We start from the raw sequence: 22,237 nt of genomic DNA, 5'->3' as shown, positions 1-22,237 counted from the left end.
TGTGTCCCCAAAATTAATATGCTGAAATCCTAACCCGCAATGTTATGTTTTTAGGAGGTGGAGCCTTTGGGAAATGATTAGGTCATAAGGGTGGAGCCCTCATGAATGGATTAGTGCCCATTTATGAGGCCAGAGAGCTACCTCTTTCCCCATGTGAGAACACAGAAAGACAGCCCTCTGTAACCAGGGATAGGGCAGTCACCCAGAACCAGACCATGCTGGCATCCTGCCCTTGGACTTCCAGCCTCCAGAACTGTGAGAAATAAGCTTCTGTTGTTTGTAAGGCACCCAGTCTATGGTACTTCGTTATAGCAGCCCAAAGTGATTAAGACAGACACAGAGGAACCTCATGGATGCCTGAGGACACTGGGATTCCCTGGTCTGGGGAACCCAAGACACTGTATCCATCAGCTGGTCACAGAGCCCTTAGTTTTAGAAATAAAACTCTAATGCACAATACCAGCTACCAATATGTGAGCATGTAAAGCAAGCCAGGCACTGTTCAAAGTACTCTCTGGGTATTAACTCATTTAATCCTTCCAGGAACTCACTGAAATACTGGGGTAGGTCCTATTATTATTCTCTTTTTACCTCCGAAGAAATTGAGGCACAGGAAGATTTCTAGTATCCAGACTAATGGGCAAGACTCACAGGTATCCACTTAGGCAAGTGCTAAGAAAAACTACAGGGTGAGCTGGGGCCTGATCCAGCCCAGTCAGGTAGGCAAGGCTGCCCTGAAGGGACAATCCTGAAACAGATTGGGGCTGAGCACACAAAGTGAAGGTGGTCAGGGAGGGGCATCCAACGTGAAGGGCTTGGCAAGTGCAAAGGCCCTGAGGCAGGAGGGAGCAGGAATAGTAGAGGAACAGCAAAGAGGCTAGTGAGACTGGAGTCAGAGACTGAGAAGAGAGTAGGGACAGGGCTAGAGGGCTGAGCAGACCCTTGCTGGGTCTGAGCATGAGAGAATATACTGTGCAAATGCGGACACAGTGGGAATGAAGGACGTTGTTATACATACACTGGGACAAGGGCACTGTCCCAGACAAATTCAGACGTTTGATCACCCTACTTAAAAGCTAAGATGAAGAATTTGGTTTTAACTGTAAAATGGCCACGTAGGCTGCTCAGCCTTTTTTTTTTTTTTTTTTTTAATTTAGGTATCATACACATAAAGTGCATACATATTTAGAGTACGGTTTGATTAATTATGTACAGACCCATATACCAAGATGGGTCTGGTCAAGATACAGAATGTTCCTAGCCCCTCAGTTCATAATCCCCCCAAAGTATCCTCTAGTTTGACCTCTAACACCAAAGATTGTTTTTGCCTGCTTTTAAAAAACTAAGGTATAATAGATATACAGTGATATGCACTACTCTGAAGTGTAGAGCTTGAAGAATGTTCCTTTTATGTACTCCTGCATAGCCATCACCCAAGTCAAATTATAGAACATTTCTAGAGGCCCAGAAGGCTCCCTCCTACCCTTTCCAGTCAATACCTCCCACAGAGGTAGATGCTACTGTGATTTTATCTCCATGAGCCAGTTTTGCCACAAGTTCCTTTAGTGTTGCATCTTCGAACCTCTATCTGTCCCCTCATCTGCTCCACCTGGCTGCCCTGCTCCTACTGAAGCTCCCCCCGCCTCCGCCTCCCTTTCCCAGGTTGGGGATCCCTAACCCTGCATCCTGGCTCCCCAGCCCTCGCCCACCCCCATGGCCTCAGTGACCTCCCACGAGTTCTAGGCCGCCCCTCCTCTCCCGACGCCAAGGGTTTGTTTGGGTGGAAGACGTTCTCCGTCACCCTCCTTCCCCAGGCACACGAATAAACCCGTAATCTTGGTATAAGCAGGGAATCGCTAGGCAAACCCAGCCTGGAGACAAACAGCAGGCCCTTTCCTACCAAACTGACACCCCAAGGCATCTGTTTGCGGGGAGGGGAAGGTGGGCAGTAGAGTCTGAAGCGGCCAGTGCGGGTGCAACACGAATTCACGGGGCGCTGGGTAGACCGCGGGGGCGCCCCTCTCCAGCAGCCCCCACCCTGTACGGGCGGGCCTGTCTCCCGCCCGTCAAGTTAGAAGAAGGTCGCCTTTTCCGTAAGGCCGCTCCCAGCCCAGATGAGACCCGGTTTTAAAAGAGACAGCCGAGGCTGCCAGCGCTGCGCCTGCGGTACGGCCGTCGACGCTCACGTCAGCCCACCGGCCACGAAGCCCCTAGGGAGGCCAGGCCCTGTGGGTCTACTCCGAGACCCCAGGTCCCCTTCTGGAGACAAGACGTGCGCGCGCGGGAGCGCAGGCCTCGCATACAGAGGCCCGGTCCCCGACGCGCTCGCGCACGCCGCCCGGCCGCCCTCTGCGCACGCGCCTGCGCCACAATCTCGGCGGAGCACTGGCTATTCGCTCGCCCCGCCCCCGCCGGGCGACACTCCCCTTCGACCCCGCCCGCCCGACCTTCCCAGCATCCCGACCCCCCCCCCCTACGGCAAGCGGCGAGGTCCGATCCCGCCGGGAGCCGGGAGCCGGGAGCGCAGGGGCGGGGCGGCGCGCTGAGGTCAGCGCGGCGGCGGCCGGCCACGCCGTGGTTGGCTGCGCCCGCGCTGGCCGCGCCCTGGTTGGCTGCGGGCCGCGGGGCTGTGCCGCCGGGTCGAGGCTGGGGTCGGGGCTCGGGCGCCGGCCGGGCTTGCGCAGCGCTCGGCTCCGCGCCGCTGCAGGTCGACGGCGGGCGGCGAGGAGGGTGCGGCCGCGGGCGGGGCCGAGGAGCGCGAGGCGGGGGCGGGCGGCGGCGCCGAGGGGAGGAGACCAGCTCATGGACCCGCGGGGCCCGGCGCCCCAGACGCTGCGCCGCCGGGACCGAGCCCAAGATGTCGGCCTAGGCCGGGGCGCGACGACGCGGACGGGGCGGCGACGAGGGGCCGCGGCTGCCGAGGCTCGCGGCCGCCGGGACGCTGAGGGCTCGCCCTGACGGACTGGCCGAGCGGGCGGCGAGAGGCCGGCGCGTTGGGAGCGGGCCGCGCGGCACCATGTCTGCCAAGGTGCGGCTCAAGAAGCTGGAGCAGCTGCTCCTGGACGGGCCCTGGCGCAACGAGAGCGCCCTGAGCGTGGAGACGCTGCTCGACGTGCTCGTCTGCCTGTACACCGAGTGTAGCCACTCGGCCCTGCGCCGCGACAAGTATGTGGCCGAGTTCCTCGAGTGGGGTAAGTGTGCGCGGGCCTGACCCTCGGCTCTGCGACCCCCGCCCGGTTGCGCCCTCCCCCCACTCCGCCCGCCTCCTCCCTGTCCTCGGGCTTCCGCTCATCCCGCCTCGTCACCGCTCCCAGACCCGCCGCCCCATCCCTGTCCGGCCGCTCCTGGCGCCCTCACCGCTTCGCGGCTCTCCATCCCGCCCTGCCCTCCTCTTTGGCCTTCTCACATCCGCGTTCGGCCGACCCGCCCCCTCATCCTGCCCCTCGGAGCCACATCCTCCGTTCCCACCCCCACCCCCGCGCCCGGCCATCGCCCCGGCCGCTTCCTAGATCCACCCTCCGAGTCTGGATATCGTTTCCTGCAGCACTCCCTGGGATATCCGCCCCTCGCCCTTGGGGTCCGGAGTCCGCGTCGAGTTGCTCCCCCCGCTCGCCCTGCTGGCTTATGGGGGCAGCGGCGTGTGCTTTTTGCGTCTGTCCCCCGCACCCCCGTGCGTCTCCTGGGAGCCCCTCCTAGGTGACAGCCTGTCTGCATCCCTTGGTGTCCGGGGCCTGAACATCCCTTTGACTGTACCATCTCTAAGGGAATTTTAAGGTTAAAAGCCTTGTTTTGAATACGCCATGCGAGAGCAAATTGATTTTTTTCATTGTAGTTTTGCCAGACCCTTGTAATATTTGGGGGGCAGCTGGAACTGTTAGTATATGGAAGTCACTTAAGAACTTTCTTCGTCTGATCTTTGCGTGCCTTAATCATTGGTTAGCTAAGTTATTATGCTTTATTAGGACAAAAATTTGATTAAGCTACTTAATGGTTAGAATCTCAAGAACAGCTACACGTGTAAAGTAAAATCTTCTTACAGTCTCTCTCTCTAACTTGGACATTTTGTCAAGACCCTCAGCCTCATATAAAAATACTGAGAAGGAAGATGCAATGTTTCTGTTCCGGGTTCGGGCCAGATCTATGAAAATCTTATCCTTGGGTCATGTGCGTCATTGGACTAGGATTGTGCAGTTTGATCCAGTAATTTCTAACCTTTGGGGCTGATAAAGCTGATATTGACATGAAGAAACAAACGAATGTATTCCATAGTGAGGCCACCTCCTCTGCCAAAGTGGTAATTAGAATTTGGAATTTTGTTTACAAAATAAAACTTAAGTTGTGATATTCTTTAGAGAGCTGCTGTTTTTCGCGCTTCAGTGGAATTTTGATGTCTTGTGAGAGCAGCAGTAGAAGGAGGCCCACAGCCCCAGGACAGCCTGTTATGCTTTATTTTGGTGGGGTCCACCTTTCTTGATTATATACGATATCAGTAAAATAAGAGTACTATTCATTTTCTGGGGTCATTTATCAGTGACATGATTTCCAACTGAATGAGTTAACTGACTTCACAGTTGCTTTGAAAGTGAAGTCTTTGGTGCCTGTTACATCCCAGCCTTCTGAGTATCCTCTTTGCTGTTCTTGCTGAGTGTTTGATCTTGAAATCCAGTTTCAAGATCAGGTTCAACTCAGTGCTTGGTATGTGAGTAAATGTGTGACTGCAAAGAGGAGGCAGAGGGAAGGTTGAGTTAGCAGGTAAGGTGTGGTCCAGCTAGCCTCTGGCCTGGGGACCTGCAGTGCCTCGGAGGGGCTTATCCTGAAGGCTGGGTGCCCTGTGGAGCAGTGGTCCTTCCTTGTGCAGCCCCCTCACCACCAGACGGTACCTGCCACTCTGTGAACTGGTGGGCTTCACTGGAGGAAGCTCTTCTCTGCATGTGCGGAGGTCTTATGAGATTTGGGTTTTCCAAGTCTTAAGTAGAAGCTCTGTGCTGTAATAAAGAAATATTTTGAAAATCGTGTGCTGGCTCTTTGGAAATTATGATTACAAATAAATTACATTATTCTAAAGAACTCAGTCTGCACAGAACTTTAAATTACAGAGAAGAATGTACTCTAAGGTGGCATGTTCGTGGAATAGTAATATATTTTAGAAGCAGTATTTCATCTCATGTGTGTTAACATACGCACCGATGTAACTCCACAGTGTGTATTACTAGTTAGGATGTGTGTGCAGTCATTATTTAGTGTTACTTGGAATGCCCAGTCATTGTGTTTGGAAGGCAAAGAATGGTCTTTCAAGTGGAATTGTTTGCGGAGCATTATTAGGTGCCCTGACTTCCAAGTGGAATTACTTCTGCTCTGCTCAAGAAACACATACATAGGCTGTCAACCTGCAGATGGTTGAGTGTTTGGATTTACACTCTGCCTGATGTTTGAGACCTCTGATGTTTGAGTCCTCTCCTGCAGAGGGGCCAACCTTGCTAGGTGTCTGTTAACAGTTATGTAGAATTCTTGAAACTTAATGAAGGAAAATAGCCGATTCAGCCCAGATTTGAGACTTACTGGGGAATCTTTGAGGAAATTTGGAAAGTATAAGTATTAAAGATTTTAAGTTTTAAAAGAAGATTTTCTTATTTCCACAGTGGCTGCTTGGGACAAGACTCATCCTAGGCTTCACTGTAGATTTTGCCTTTAATTTTCCCTTGATTGTGTTTATAGTTTGATTAGTTTTCTCTATGAGATCCAGGACCTTAATTAAAAGTTGGAAATACCCTGCTTTGCGTGTGTATTTCTTTAAGCTGTTTTTTAAATGCAAATTTGATACTGTTTGAAGCAGAGCATATGAAACATTTTGAAATTTCTACAAGTAGACAGCAACAAATATGGACAACTAAATGAGGTGAAATTGTTGTCTTTCATCTTCGTTATATAAAAATACTTTTACATGTCTTAAAATTTTTTTTTCATGACTTAAAAATAATGGCCGGTATTATATTTAGACAGAGCTGATGTTTGAAGTCCCAGCCCATTGGCATTGGGTGGATCACAGTGGCCCTCTGCTCTGAGCCCCACGTGGCCTGCAGAGCAGGTGGGAGGCCTGGACCTCGCTGCTGGCGGCATACGTGAGCGTGGGTTTCCCGTTTCCCAGTCCAGAGCATCTTCTCTCATCGTGCCACCATGCTTCCTCTGTAAGGGCTAGAATTAATCTTTGTAGCCCTCTGTTTAATTTCCTCATTGGTGATTTTTCTTATTATGAAGGAAGCGGTACCTTCTCAGAGTTCTCCTTCATCTGTGTGAATTCCTGTAGCTCTTGGCCTGGGGATGCTCAGCCCTAGGTGTGAGTGGGATGACTCTACCAAGTTTAATACGTTCAGGCTTAGCTGATGGTGCTGAACATCTCAAGATACATTTTAATCTAATGGTTTCTCCAGATAGAATTTTTGCATAACATAGGAACACGTTTTTTAACTAACAGATATAAGAAACAGATCTTTTGAATAATAAGATCTAACTTGTAGGGGAATACTGGGATTGGGTAATAAAATTTAGGTTAACATAATTTGGATTTATAAATAGGTATTTGAAATGCATGGTGATATTGACTACATGGCAAGTGATGGGACTGCTGAAACCATTAAACATTAACCGGCCAGCCTTACTTTTTCTCTCTTAAAACCTCCTCCATTGACAGTTGGGCTTTGAGGTAAACAGCAGTGTCTTTGTTAAATGTAGACTTGCAATAAGTAAAACTGGAGTTGGAGTGAGTTGTTCTCACTTCAAGATACCACTGTGTGAGCTACCTGAAAAAGCTTCTGCTGTGTGGTGAATTGCTCTTCAATTGCAAATGCACGTTAAGGTAAAAACTCAGAATGCGCCGGTGGCAGTGTTGACAGGAACGCCCCTTGCCTTTGCCCTGCCTCTTGTTGCAGCACCTGACGCCCTTGGAGATCTTGTCCTGTCTGTGCTGACGTCTGGGATGCTGGATAAACATGCGAGCAAACAGGACTGTTAATTTCAAACTATATTGAGTACAGCAAAGCTATTGAATGCTTTGCTTGGTAAAGAGGCAAAATGTATTTTTTGAGACTAATAAAGTAAAAGGATCATGCTACAAGAGACCACATATAGATTTTTTACCCTTTTTTAAAAAATCATAAGTGGTCAAATGGGGCTTCCCTGGTGACGCAGTGGTTAAGAATCTGCCTGCCAATGCAAAGGACACGGGTTCGAGCCCTGGCCTGGGAAGATCCCACATGCCGCGGAGGAATATGGTAATTTTTGAAGGCTTTATTTAGACTTAAAATCTACCAAAGAACAATTAAACAATTAGTATCTATTTTATCTTATTTTTTAATTTTATTCATTTAAAATAAAACAGATACTATCTATGAGATGAAGATCACACTTCATAGTATGATTTTAAATAATCTGTGTTTCATATTAGATTTTTGCCAGTAGGTAAGTGGCAGCAAAATTGTTTTCAGATTAAAACTTTGCAAAAAGGATCAATTGTATAATAGGAGACTTGAAAAATTTTTTTTTAAATATTTAATTTAATTTATTTATTTTGGCTGTGCTGGGTCCTAGTTGTAGCACGCGGGATCTAGTTCCCAGACCAGGGATCGAACCTGGGCCCCCTGCATTGGGAGCGCGGATTCGTACCCACTGGACCACCAGGGAATTCCCCTATAATAGGAGGCTTTGGATTTTTGTTGTCTTTAGGAAAGAATTAGAAATTTGAAGAGAAATTTGAATTGAATTATATAATTTCTGTTCTTGTATTGGAGCTTCTTTGGAGACGTAAGGAATTTACTCTTCAGCGGGGAGTCCTAACATTTACTGCATGATGATGATTCCTCTAGCCTCCAAAATCACAGAGTCATGGGTTTGAAAACTGTTAGGAGTTTGAGAGATCCCATGATCTGCCCTCCACCCCCATTTCCCCTCTCGTTTGGGTAAACCGGGCTCTGGACATTTTCCCTAATCATTTCTGAGCAAGTAGCCCTCTCACCAGGGTTTCTCTCCTTCATGGACCCATGGTCAGCCCTGGGCTTTCTTGCCGGCACCTGCTTTGAAATATCTTAGTTTTATTTTAAACTTTCTTCCCCCCCGCCCATTCCCATTATCAGTGGCCTAGCTGAAGCTCTCAAGCCCTCAGACCTAAATTAAAGCCTTTCTTGCTTGAAGATTTAAATATCTCTGCCAGATCAGTCTTCAACACTGCTTTTCATTTCATCATTCCCCCTTTCAAAACTTCTACAATGACTTTGTATTCTGTTGCCTTAAAAAAAAGTCAGGTCTGAAATCCATGGTCCAACGCTGGAATTTAACATTGACCTAAGGGACTTCCCTGGTGGCACAGTGGTTAAGAATCCATCTGCCAATGCAGGGGATGAGGGTTCGAGCCCTGGTCTGGGAAGATCCCACATGCCACGGAGCAACTAAGCCAGGGCGCCACAACTACTGAGCCTGTGCTCTAGAGCCCGCGGGCCACAACTACTGAGCCCGTGTGCCACAACTGCTGAAGCCCGTGCGCCTAGAGCCCATGCTCCGCAACAAGAGAAGCCACCGCAATGAGAAGCCCATGCACCGCAACGAAGAGTAGCCCCAAAGAGGTTGCTTATAGAAGTTAGACCCAGAGTGGGCTGGCTGGTAGACGGACTACTGTTTTGCATTATATTGAATAACTCTGTAGAACTACTTGACTTTTAAAACTGAGTAAATGCATTACCTTAATAAAAGTAAAATTGTATTTAATGAAAATCACCCCCACAGGATATGGTCAGAGGTGCCATTAATCTCAACCTCTAAAACTTGGATTAGTTGTATCTTTTTAGGTTTATTTGTTTCATTTATTTATTCATTCACTCATTTATTTTTGGCTGTGTTGGGTCTTCGTTGCTGCGCACGGGCTTTCTCTAGTTGCGGCAAGCGGGGGCTACTGTTTGTTGCGGTGCACGGGCTTCTCATTGCTGTGGCTTCTCTTGTTGTGGAGCACGGGCTCTAGGCGCACGGACTTCAGTAGTTGCAGCACGCGGGGCCAGTAGTTGCGGCGTGCGGGCCCTAGAGCAAATGGGCTTCAATAGTTGTGGCACGTGGGCTCAGTAGTTGTGGTGCGTGGGCTCCGTAGTTGTGGCGCACAGGCTTAGTTGCTCCGCGGCATGTGGCATCTTCCCGGACCAGGGCTCGAACCCGTGTCCCCTGCATTGGCAGGCGGATTCTTAACCACTGCGCCACCAGGGAAGTCCCTAAGCAACCTCTTTCAACCCTTCTGTTTCTCCTTATCATCAACTGTCTTACGATCCCATTGAACTGCCAGTAATAGAGAACCAAACAACAGTGACTTAAAATCAAGGTTGAATTCTCTGTCATGTGACACTGTTGGTAGTCCAGGGCTAGGAAGACAGTCTCATTCCAAGAAGCCTTCAGGGACCTGGGCCCTTTCCTGCTAAGTCCACTGTGTGGTCTGATGGGGGCCCTCCTGTCTACACTCCAGGCAGAGCGTGAAGGTGTTATGCGGATGGGGGCGATTCTTGGATGCTGATGGTTGTCTGTTTAGCAGTTCTTGCCTCAGGTTTCATGCATCTAAATCGCATGCTTGTCCTGCTGATTTCTGATTTGCCATTTTATATATTACCTGTTAACTTCCTACTGTGGAAGAGAAGGCTAGGAGCTTTACAGGTCTTCTTTCCTGCGCTGCCCGAAACACACACACCCTTCCTTTCTCTCTGCTTTTCCAAATCTGACTATATAATAATTTTTGTTTAAACTGATACTCAGTGTTTGTTGTTATCATTGGGTAAACATTTTAACAGCTGAGCCACATAGGATACAGTTAATTCACAGTCTACTAAGACAAGGAATTATTTTTGTGTTAATTGGAATGAATTATTTTTTCTCTCATTTAGCGTGGATGCCAATGTATAGTCATGAATTTAGTCCAGGCTTCTAAATAGAACTCCCCAGTACAGACACCTCGAGTGATCTCTCACTTTTCATCCCTTGTAGAGCCTTTCATTTTCCTGTTCCATTCTAGGCTGTTTCTTCTCTAGGCCTGCTACTTAGCAGTCATCCTGGGATTTCTCTTCATTCCTTCTGGGAATTCTTTTTGTGCCTCTCCTGTGTGGAATGGGAATTCCTGGATCCTGTGTCGCATATTCTAGTGGCTTCCTGAGAAAGAGTTCATCAGAGAGAAGTTTTTTTGAGAGCCTGTCTGAAAATGTCTTTTCTTTTCTCACACTTGAACGGCAGTTTACCTGGGTATTGAATTCTAGGTTACAGGTCATTTTTCCTCAGAAGTTTGGAGCTTTACTCAGATGTCTGCCTGCTGTTGTTGCAAAGGGGAAGCCTGAGACCATTGTGATTTCCACGCCTTTGTGAGACTTGTTCCATCTCTGGGAGCTTTCAAGGTCTTTATTTATCCCTAGTGTTCCTTGGTGGGTCTTTTTGGTGGGGACACTTGGGTCCTTCAGCTCTCCAGAACTTTTCTGTATTATATCTTTATGATGTCTGCTTTCTTCATTCTTGCCTTTTTGGTTGCCTGTTATTCATATTTTGGACCTTCTGGAACTTTCTGCTAGTTTCCTTTCTCCTACTTTTTTCCATTCATTGATCTTTTGTCCTTATTTTTCTGGGAGAGATCCTCAACTTTGTCTTCTAGTCTTTACATTGAGTTTTTATTTCTGCCATCGTGTCTTTCATTTCTAAGTGTTTTTGTCCTTAGTATTTCCTTTCTTTTTAATAACATCTTGTTTCTGTTTCATGAAGGCAAATCATTGAAAACTTTTTCCTCTTTATGTTTTGTTGATTTATGTGCGTACATTTATGTTATACAGACATTTTCTTTTGTTTCTTGTGCTGTCTCTGTTTCTTCTGAGTCCTTTTAATCCTGTTTCCTACTTTGGTCTTCGTCTTTGATGTCAGAAGCTCTTCTTCAGATGTCTGGTGATTATTGGCTGTCTTCCATAATTATGCCTGGACTGATTGGAACTCTCTGTGTGCGCAAACTTCAAATGTTGAGTCTCACCACTAGAAGGCAGATGGTGTGGCTCATTTGAGGGGCGCTGCCAGGGTTGTTAAAGTAGTTCCTCCTCTGGGAGTGGGGTTTCTGGTCTCCTGCCTAGATGGTGGGGAGAGTGGTATATGCCCAGCTGCCAGCTTTCTGCAAAGGTGGGGTGAGGTGGAGGAGGGCCAGTGGTGGGGATGGGGGTGGGAGGTCTGGAGTATAACTTCTTCTTCTGCGGACTTAAAGCCAATTCTGTTTTCTGTCCATTATTGTTTAGCCTTCAAGATACTGGTGCTGCTGGTTATTCCTGGGCTGCCTTATCCCTACTTCATTTTCACTTTTCTAGCTTCGCTAAATTGGATGCCACTTGTCCATTTGCTCTCCCCACTGTGCAGAATTGTGTTGACATTTGTAGTCTACTGTCATCTCCTGTCATTCATTCAACAAGCATTCTTTAAGGACTTAAGAAGTGCCAGGCACTGCAGTGGTAACAAAACAAAATTACTATTCTCTGGAGCTCATGTTATCCTTGAGGCTACGTCCCACTGTAATCTATGCTATCATTTTATGAGATTTCCAGGTGGTGCGGAGATAAGGGTGTCCTATACACTGGAGGTAACTGAAAGGTACCCTAGTTTTCATCTCTAAATGAAGTCAGAGCGTACAGTTCCTGTTTCATTTTTTTGGGATGTATTCTGTTTGTTATATTTACTCACTTATTAGAAAGTTTCCTGCGTAAGTAGAAGGAAGAAATGGAGATATGGGAGGGCAAGTTTTTTTCTAGTTATTCTACAACATTGGAAGAGAGAGAAAGGAGAAGGGGTAAAAGGATGTGAAGGAGGGGGACTTGGGTGTGTTGAAAGCAGAAGAGGGGGTGCCTGAAAAGTGGTTGGAAGGAGGGCTGGGGAGGCACCCTGGGTGGGCATAGGCGTGAAGCAGGAGTGTGCCTGCGTGGATAGGTAACGTGGCGATGTTTGAATTGGGTGTTTGTGACTCAGGGACCCGGTGTATAAACTTTATCTTTCTTGAAGTGACACAGAGCTGATTCTGTTTAACTCTAAAGCTTTTGGTATGTAGGAAGAAATCACCAATTTAAAATAAAGAGCAGAATGAGAAATGTTCTTACCACTCATGATTTTATAAATACATAAAAAACAAATGAAATCCAAAGGTAAATAGACCTCCCTTGTTCCTTAAAAAACTAAAAATAGAACTACTATATGACCCAGCAATCCCATTATGGGGCATGTACCCTGAGAAAACCATGATTCAGAAAGATACATGTACTACAATGTTCGTTGCAGCACTATTTACAATAGCCAGGGCATGGGAGCAACCTAAGTGTCCATTGACAGATGAATGGATAAAGAAGATGTGGCACATATATACAATGGAATATTACTCAGCCATAAAAAGGAATGAAATTGAGTTATTTGTAGTGAGGTGGATGGACCTAGAGACTGTCATACAGAGTGAAGTAAGTCAGAAAGAGAAAAACAAATACCTTATGCTAACGCATATATATGGAATTTTAAAAAGCGGTACTGATGAACCTAGTGGCAGGGCAGGAATAAAGATGCAGACATAGAGAACGGACTTGAGGGCACGGGGGTGGGGGCGAAGCTGGGGTGAAGTGAGAGAGTGGCATGCACATATATACACTACCAAATGTAAAATAGATAGCTAGTGGGAAGCAGCCGCATAGCACAGGGAGATCAGCTAGGTGCTCTGTGACCACCTAGAGGGACAGGATAGGGAGGGTGGGAGGGAGGCTCAAGAGGGAGGGGATATGGGGATATATGTATGCATATAGCTGATTCATTTTGCTGTACGCTAGAAACTAACACAACATCGTAAAGCATTTATACTAAAAAAGTTAAGGAAACTAAGCACTCAAAAAAAAAAAAAAAAAACCCAAAGGTAAATAGATCTCCCTTACCAGGATACCCAAACTACATTTTAAGGCTGTTGCTCTCTTGTGCTTTACCCCTGTTCATGTGAAAGAATTGAATTAAAAACATTGAGTTTCTCTCGTTTTGTTTAAAAAATTTAAATCAGGGGGCTAAATTGACTTTTAACATATTTTTAACTTGAAATAGCATTTATATTGATTCTTCATTATTGAGAAAGATGCTGGTTTCATAATTAATGGGTTTGCAGCAATCCTTAAAAAATAATTTTGCAGCTCAGATTTGTTTCTTTTTTAACCCTAAGTATTTGGAATCAGATTGTTGAAAAGTCTTTAAGTATATTAACAAATCACCTTTTTGATGTACCTTTAAATGAATCTGAGAAAATGTTGATGAAGCATTGCTTTCAAATATGTAGGATATATTGTCTAGCTGGCAACACTTTGGGAGGTTACTAAGAATGCTCTATTTCCAATTCCGCCAGTTAAGGTGTCAAGGGTAGCATTTACATTAGACTGTATTGGGACAAAAATGTTTCTCAAAACCTAAGGCATTATTATGGTTTTATGTAATCAAAGTGATAAGCCTGGATATATTTCTTGTACAAGTATATAATTATTTTTAAAAAACCAAGATTTGTGTTTATGAAGTTTTGATAATCCTTGTGAAATGATATGTTAAGAGGGATATTGAACAGACCCTGGATGTCTATCAACAATGTGAGAGAAACTTAAATCGAATTACACAGCTAACTAACTTTATTTTAGTGAAAAAGAAAGGTTTCCCTGCCATTTACAATTAACAAATGATTTCTTTTCTTTCTTTTTTGGTAACAGTTTTATTGAGATGTAATCCACATGCAATTTACCTATTTAAGTTGTAGAGTTCAGTAGTTTTAGTATTTCGTAGACTTGTGCAGCTATTTATTTCCACCTTCATCACCTTAAAAAGAAATCCTAAACCCTTTAGCTGTCAGTCCCAACTCCTTCCTTCCCTCACCAGCCCCAGGCAGCCCCAAGCAGCCACTAATCTCGTTTCATTATATATTGGCATATTCTGGACATTTCCTATAAATGGAATCATATAATATGTGGTCTTTTGTGATTGGATTCTTTTCACTTAGCGTAATGTTTTCAAGGATATATCTGTATTTCATTCCTTTTTATTGCTGAATAATATTCTGTTATATGGATAGTCCATATTTTGTTTACCCATTCATCAGTTGATGGACATTTGAGTTATTTCTACCTTTGAGCTAGTTTGAATAATGTTGCTATGAACGTTAATGTACAGGTTTTTATGTGGACATACGTTGTCATTTCTCTTGATTGTATACCTGGGAGTGGAATTGCTAGGTCATTTGGTAACTCTTGCTTAGCATTTTGAAGAACTGCCAGATTGTTTTCCATAACAACCGTCCCAGTTCACATTCCCGACAGCAGCAGTAGGGTTCCAGTTTCTCCTCATCCTCACCAATGCTTGTTCTTATTTGTCTTTTTTATTCTAGCCATACTAGTGTGTGTTGAAGTGGTATCTCATTGTGGTTTTGATTTGCTTTTGCCTAAAGGCTAATGATGAGCATCTTGTTTATTGTTTTGTTTATTGGCCATTTTTATATGTTCTTTGGAGAAATGTCTATTCAGGTTCCTTGCTCATTTTTTTAAATTGTGTTAAAAAATAAACAAAATTGTTTATTTTGTTGAGTTGTGAGAGTTCTTTATATATTCTGGATACAAATCCTTCATTAGACGTGTGATTTGCAGATATTTTCTCCTATACTGTAGGTTGTCATTTCGATTTCTTAATGGTTTCCGTTGAAGCACAAGTTATTAATTTTGATGAAATCCAATTTAACTTTTCTTTTGTTGCTTTTGGTGGCATATGTAAGAATCCGTTGCTAAATCCAGGGTCATAAAGATTTATATCTGTGTTTTCTTCTAAGAATTTTATAGTTTTAGCTTTTACATTTAGGTCTTTGATCCATTTTGAATCATTTTTTATATAAGGTGTGAGATGGGAGTTCAAATTCATTCTTTTGCATGTGGCTATCCTGTTGTCCCAACACCATTTGTTGAAGAGACTGTTTTTCCCATTGAATAATCTTGGCACCCTTGTCAAAATCAACTTGCCATAAACGTATGGTCTTATTTCTGGGCTCTCAGTTCTCTTCTGTTGATGTATATGCCTATTTTTACGTAACTACCACACTTTCTTGATTACTGTTGCTTTGTAGTAAGTTCTGAAATCGGGAAGTTTGAGTCCTCCAACTTTGTTCTTTTTCAAGATGGTTTTGGCTATTCTGGGTTCCTTGAATCTCCATATGAATTTTAGGGTCAGTGTGTCAATTTCTATGAAGAAGCCCTCTGGGATTCTGATAGGGATTGAGTTGAATCTGTAGATCAATTTGGGGAGTATTGCCATCTTAACAATATTAAGTCTGCCTGTCTATAAACACAATATATCTTTCCATTTATTTAGCTCTGAATTTTTTTTCAAAAATATTTAGTAGTTTTCAGAGTTTAACTTGTTTTTACTTTTTTACTGTGGTAAAATACATATGACATAAAATGTGCCATTTTAACTTTTTTTTTTTTTTTTTTTCTTCGCGGCACGCGGGCCTCTCACTGCTGTGGCCTCTCCCGTTGCGGAGCACAGGCTCCGGACGCGCAGGCTCAGCGGCCATGGCTCACGGGCCCAACCGCTCCGCGGCACGTGGGACCCTCCCGGACCGGGGCACGAACCCGCGTCCCCTGCACCGGCAGGAGGACTCCCAACCACCGCGCCACCAGGGAAGCCCCATTTTAACTTTTTGAGTGATCATTTAGTTGCATTAATTCCATTCACCATGCAAAGTGTAAGATTTGTACTTATTTTGTTAAATTATTCCCAAGTTTGTCTCTTTTTAAATGCTATTGCAAGTGGAATTGTTTTCTTAATCTCATTTTTGGATTGTTCATTGCAAATTTATACAAATACAATTTTTTTATATAAATTTTATTTATTTATTTATGGCTGCGTTGGGTCTTCGTTGCTGCACGCAGGCTTTCTCTGGTTGTGGCAAGCAGGGGCTACTCTTCGTTGTGGTGTGTGGGCTTCTCATTGCGGTGGCTTCTCTTGTTGTGGAGCATGGGCTCTAGGCGCACGGGCTTCAGTAGTTGTGGCACGTGGACTCAGTAGTTGTGGCTTGCGGGCTCTAGAGTGCAGGCTCAGCAGCTGTGGCGCATGGGCTTAGTTGCTCCGCAGCACGTGGGATCTTCCCGGGCCAGGGCTTGAACCCATGTCCCCTGCATTGGCAGGTGGATTCTTAACCACTGCGCCACCAGGGAAGCCCCAAATACAATTTTTTTTAATAGTGATTCTGTATCCTGCAAAATTGCTCAACTTGTTTATTAGTTCTAATGGTTTTTTTAGTGGATTTCTTAGGAGTTTTGTGTACAAAGTCATGTCACCCATGAATAGAGGTAGTTTTGTTTTTTTCTTTCCAATTTGGATGCCTTTTATTTATTTTTGTTGCCTAATTGTCCTGGCTAGAACCTCTGGTACAGTGTGGAATAGAAGTGGCAAGCGTGGGCATTCTTGTCTTATTCCTGATCTTAGGGAGAAAGTGTCTCTATCTTTCACCATTAAGTATGCTGTTAGCTGTGAGTTTTCATAGATGCCCTTTATTAGGTTGAGGAAGTACCCTTCTATTCCTAGTTTGTTGAGTATTTTTGTCATGAAAGTTTATTGGATTTTATCAGCTGCTTTTTGCATCTGTGGAGATAATCATGTGGCTTTTGTTTCTTATTCAGTTGCTGTGGTGTATTACATTTAATTGATTTCTGTATGTTGAATCAACCTTGCATTCCTGGGATAAATCCCACTTGGTCACAGTGTACAATTCTTTTTCTGTGTTACTTGATTTGGTTTGCTAGTATTTTGTTGAAGATTTTTGCATCTATATTCACAAGAGATAATTGGTCTGGAGTGTTTTTCTTTCCTCATATATGTCTTTGTCAGGTTTTGGTATCAGGATAATACTGGCCTTATAGAATGAGTTAGGAAGGGTTCTCTCTTACATTTTTTGAGAGTTTGTGAAAAATTAATATATGATTCTTCCCATGTTTGATAAAAGTCACCTATGAAGCCATCTGGGCTTTTTACTTAATTTATTTTATTTTAGGTTTTGGCTTCTCTTTGTTGTGGAGCATAGGTTCTAGGCACGCGGGCTCAGTCACTGTGGCTCGCGGGCTCTAGAGCTCAGGCTCATGGGCTTAGTTGCTCCAGGGCATGTGGGATCTTCCTGGACCAGGGCTCGAATCCGTGCCCCCGGCACTGGCAGGCAGATTCTTAATCACTGCGCCACCAGGGAAGTCCCTGGGCTTTCTTTGTGGTTAGTTTTTTGATTACTAATTCAGTCTCTCTAGTTATTATAGATCTGTTCACATTTTCTGTTTCTTCTTGAGTCAATTTGGTAGTTTTTGTCTTTTTAGGAATTTGTCCATTTCACTGAGGTTAATTTGTTGGCATACAGTTGTTTGTAGTATTTCTTAATCCTTTTATTTCTGTAGGATCTGTAGTAGTGTCCCCTCTTTCATTTCAGTTCTAGCAATTTGAGTCTCCTCTTTTTTTTTTTTTTCTTGGCCAACTTTAAAATGGTTAAAATGGCAAATTTTACATTATATATATTTTATCTGAACAAAAAAGTAATTGCAAGTAAAGGTAATTGAAATCCATCCATGTTGTTGAGTGTAAATTACTATAGCTAGTTCTTTCTGGTTGCTGTATAGTAGTCCACTGAATTCGTTTCCCACAGTTTATCCATTCATTCAGATGGACATCTGGGTTGTCCAGTTTGGGGCTATTAATGAAGAGTGATGCTGCCAGAAATTGTTTTGGTTTTTAAAATTCTCCAGAAAGAATGAATGATTTTTCTAAATCTAGTGCCTCTCTCCAAACGTTGAATTCTGTAATAGTTTGTGGCGGGTGGTCACAGATGGTCCAAGTCCCAGTTCTTGGTAGCTTAGGATTGTCCCTCATACCAAGTATTAAAAATATTAGAACCTATATCACAGAAATTATATTTGGCCAGTGCTATTTTTATTTTAAATAATGTTAAAATTATAAAAATAATGTATGCTCGTGATTTAATGAATTCAGGCAGTATAGAAGGGTATGTCATAGAGGGTAAAAGTCTTCTTCCCCTTAGTTGTATTATAATTTTTTTACTTCTTTTTAAATTTTAGAGCATCTTCTAGAATTTACATTAAAATTGAATATTGATTTGAAAGCTTTTTAACATCAAAATATATTTCTATTTATAGTCATTTCAAATTTTTCATAAGAAATTAATGTTAGAATATGGTTATTACATATATCGAGGATTGTGATTTTTGTCTTTGACTATTAATTTTTATTGTTTATATTAATATACATAATGCTGTTGAATCATTCATACATTGCCAGGATAAAGCACACTTAGCCATGGCATTTTACTCTCTAACTGCACAGTCAAACCTGTTGTATTCATGTTTTCTGTATTAATTGAAGAGGAGTCTGTAGTTAGTGGTTTTAACTTTCATATGTTGTCTTTGGAATATTTTGGTATCAGAATTATGCTAAGAAATAAGATTTTTTATGAAAAGTTATAAAGCTTCCAGTCTTGTGTTCAAGAATATTTTTACAGAGTGAAGAACTATCTAAATACAGTGGCTTTCAGTGGGGGATATTCTTAGACAGCTTTCAAACTTAGTATTCTGTTGGGTTTTCTGTCTCTTGGTTGATTTTATAATTAATATTCCCTAAGAAACACCATTCATTTTATCAATAACCTTTGGTGTATTAACATGGAATTGTATATGAAATAATTTAACTACTTTTATTTCTTTTATGCCTGTGGCTACATCATTTTTAGTTTTCACTCAGTAGTTAATTAGGGGGAGTTACCAATTTTATGTTGTCAAAGTTTATAGCATTTATGTTATATTGTGACTTACAGTGAAATCTTTTTCATTCTAAGTCTAAGTTGGTTGTAAGAATTGGAAACTAATGAATAGAATTTATAATAATTTTAGGTATGTAACTGTTATTCACTGTAAAACCCAATTGTGTGACTGGACCCAGGGAGAAGGCACCTATCCTGTGCCTTGAGCAGGAGAGTCATCCAGATGTTAGCATTGAGGAGTCCCTGGACTTTCTTCCTAACTTTCTTTGCTGCTTCTGGGCATAACTCAGCTGCCACCGTTTCTTATTGCTCACGTCACTCTTTCTTGGATTCTTTTATTTTGTCAGTGAAATGGACAAATTCCTAAAAAGACAAAAACTACCAAATTGACTCAATGATTTGCTAGAGTCTTTTCATGGTGGGGGGATATGTATACACATATATATATTTTTTAAATTTATTTTTAAATTTTGTTATTTATTTTTGGCTACGTTGGGTCTTCATTGCTGCGTGCAGGCTTTCTCTAGTTGTGGTAAGTGGGGGCTACTCTTTGTTGCGGTGCGCGGGCTTCTCATTGTAGTGGCTTCTCGTTGTGGAGCACGGGCTCTAGGCGCGCGGGCTTCAGTAGTTGTGGCATGTAGACTCAGTAGTTGTGGCGCGCAGGCTCTAGAGCGGAGGCTCAGTAGTTGTGGCACACAGGCTTAGTTGTTCTGCGGCATGTGGGATCTTCCCGGACCAGGACTTGAACCCGTGTCTCCTGCGTTGGCAGGCGGTTTCTTAACCACTGTGCCACCAGGGAAGCCCCGTATATGTTTTATATATACAACTGTATGTGTATATAACATTTTCCCCCCATGAAGGGATCAAGGGTGGTAATCTTTCCAAGTTATTGCATGTCTAAAAATGTCTTATTGTGCCCTTATTTTAGTGGTGTTTGTTTGACTGAGTATGGATTTCTAGTGTCGAAACGTCTCCCTCTTTTTTTTTTTTAAAGTCAAGTCTATTTTTTTTTTAAATTAATTAATTGATTTTTGGCTGTGTTGGGTGTTTGTTGCTGTGTGCGGGCTTCCTCTAGTTGCAGCGAGCGGGGGCTACTCTTCGTTGCAGTGTGCGGGCTTCTCATTGCGGTGGCTTCTCTTGTTGCAGAGCACGGGCTCTAGGCGCAAGAGCTTTGGTAGTCGTGGCACGCGGGCTCAGTAGTTGTGGCTTGAAGGCTGTAGAGCTCAGGCTCAGTAGTTGTGGCGCACAGGTTTAGTTGCTCCGTGGCATGTGGGATCTTCCGGGACCAGGGATCGAACCTGTGCCCCCTGCATTGGCAGATGGATTCTCAACCACTGTGCCACCAGGGAAGCCCCGAAATGTCTCCCTCTTGAAAAAGATATTCCTTCATGATCATGGTGAGGTGCTGGGTAGAAGGTGGCTGTAATTTTTTCTCTTTCTGAGGATACTAATTAGAATTTTTACAAGTGTTCTCCCTGATTTATGTTTCCTGTGGGGTCAGTTCTTTGTTCACCTTGGAACTTTTCCTCTTAATGATTTTCCTTCAAATACTGGTAATTCTTGGTTGTTCTTTTTGTCGTGGATTATTTAGAAAACTTCCCTAAAAATAATATAGAATTACTAGTTGTTCCTACTGAGTGGTGATGTTTTTGAGCACTGCTAAATCCTTAGTCCATCAAATTTTATTATTTATTTATATTTTTAAAATTGAGGTATAGTTGTTTTACAATGTTGTGTTAGTTTCTACTGTACAGCGAAGTGGAGTTCCCTGTGCTATACAGCAAGTTCTTATTATCTGTTTTATACATATTAGTGTATATATGTCAATCCCGATCTCCCAATTCATCCTACCCCTCACCCCCCACCTCCTCCATCAGATTTTATAGTTTTTCCTCTCTGGTAGCATTTTCATAACGATTGGTTTGTAATGTAAACAAAACTTCATTTTGTAAGAAGAAAAAAAACTTAAAAAATTCACACCATTCTTAATATCTGTTTCACAGCACCAGCCACATCCCTCTTCTTATGGCTTATTTCTTCCCTACTACAGTAATTATTGTGGATTGTATTCCAAGTTTAACGATGCTAAAAATACTACATTTATTATCTGTGAAAAATATTCTCCAGTAAAATGAACTTTAAATGTTTTTTAAAATAAAGTTTGGTGTGGAGAAATTTAACTGTTGTTTTCCACTTTTCCCATGGTATTCTCGTTTCTTCAAAGTGAAAGAGAGTCCTTAGGTAAACATTTAGCAGTTAGAGCATCACCTAGACCTTCTGAAAGTTGAGTCCAGGGTATGTGCTGCTGCACCGGCATTAACCAGGTCAGGGTCTATAGAGATCTGTTACGCTGAATACTGAAGCCGTTAGTCATGGCAGCTTTGCAGAGTTTGTTCGAAATGTTTACCAGCTCATAAAACTTTTATGACCCAGAAGGAATGCCAGCAATAAAACAAATGAACTCATAACAGATAAACTGGGTGTGTAGCTGATTTTCGTGCCCAGATATGCTTCCAGTGAGGAAAACTGTTGTGTGGTTTGTGACAAGACTTTGTGGAGATTTGGATTCTTTCTGTTTGGATTTCAATTGATTTGAGTATTTGTAAAAGGAAACTCATTTGTCAAAAACTTCTAGCCTAATATCCCTTGTCATGCCTTCACTGTCCATTTAGATATGAAATAATCGAGGACCCCATGTTTGAAAATGTCATTGTTCCTTTTTTGGAATGGCTTGAATTTTTCATATGTTGATATTCTTTGTTTTCGTAATTAGTGTTAATAAAAGTGATAGCAATTGGTATTATCTCCTAAGTCCATTAAAAAAATTTATTATAGGAATCTCAGTGAGAGAGTAGAATATTGAACCCCTCCGTCTTTCTGCGGAGCCCACGTGTCTGATTCAGCCCGCCTGCCCGCCCCCGGCATTTTATGACAATTTGAAGAGTTGATTAATGTCTCGCTGGTATCCTTCCCTTTTCCCCACACTTCATATTGGTTTGTTCAGCTTTTTCGTATACATTTCTTAGAACTTTATATTTTAATATTCCCTACTGTTTCCTTGTTATATTAGGGAAATTAGCTGCTTTTCTATATTCTGTTTGATAGTTTTTCTTAGTTTGTCTTTTGTCAGAACTCGCTGGTGTTTCGTTCTGAGTTTATTACTGCAAGTTGAAGTGGAGGGTGCCGGGGTCTGAGGTCTCCAGTGCTGTCCCCCCTTCTGGTGCCGGGTGACCCCCTTCCTGTGCCGGATGCCCCCTCTTCCTGTGCCGGATGCCCCCTATTCCTGTGCCAGGTGCCCTCTCTTCCTGTGCCGGGTACTCCCTCTTCCTGTGCCAGGTGCCCCCCTTCCTGTGCCGGGTGCCCCCTCTTCCTGTGCTGGATTCCCCCCACTTCCTGTGCCGG

At 43.4% G+C, this 22,237-nt stretch overlaps 1 protein-coding gene across 3 annotated transcripts in view; it reads left to right on the top strand.

The window, feature by feature from the left end:
- CDC42BPB (CDC42 binding protein kinase beta) overlaps positions 1 to 22,237 on the top strand; it is a 121,029-nt gene that overhangs the window by 4,873 nt on the left and 93,919 nt on the right. For 2 of the 3 annotated variants that reach the window (XR_003435654.1, XM_027120647.1), the window contains exon 1: positions 2,640 to 3,191. The exons of the other annotated variant lie outside the window; for it this stretch is intronic. Coding sequence is in view for 1 of the 2 variants with exons in the window: in XM_027120647.1 (XP_026976448.1) it covers positions 3,017 to 3,191 (175 nt within the window). In the remaining variant the exon portion in view is untranslated. Of the gene's footprint in view, positions 1 to 2,639; positions 3,192 to 22,237 lie in introns of those variants that run through there. 3 annotated transcript variants of the gene reach the window in all.

The sequence above is a fragment of the Aethalodelphis obliquidens genome, unplaced genomic scaffold (assembly GCF_003676395.1).
Source record: "Aethalodelphis obliquidens isolate GAN/ISIS:26980383/991018 unplaced genomic scaffold, ASM367639v1 scaffold21, whole genome shotgun sequence".
Lineage (NCBI taxonomy): Eukaryota > Metazoa > Chordata > Mammalia > Artiodactyla > Delphinidae > Aethalodelphis > Aethalodelphis obliquidens.
This window is presented reverse-complemented; position numbering and strand designations above follow the sequence as displayed.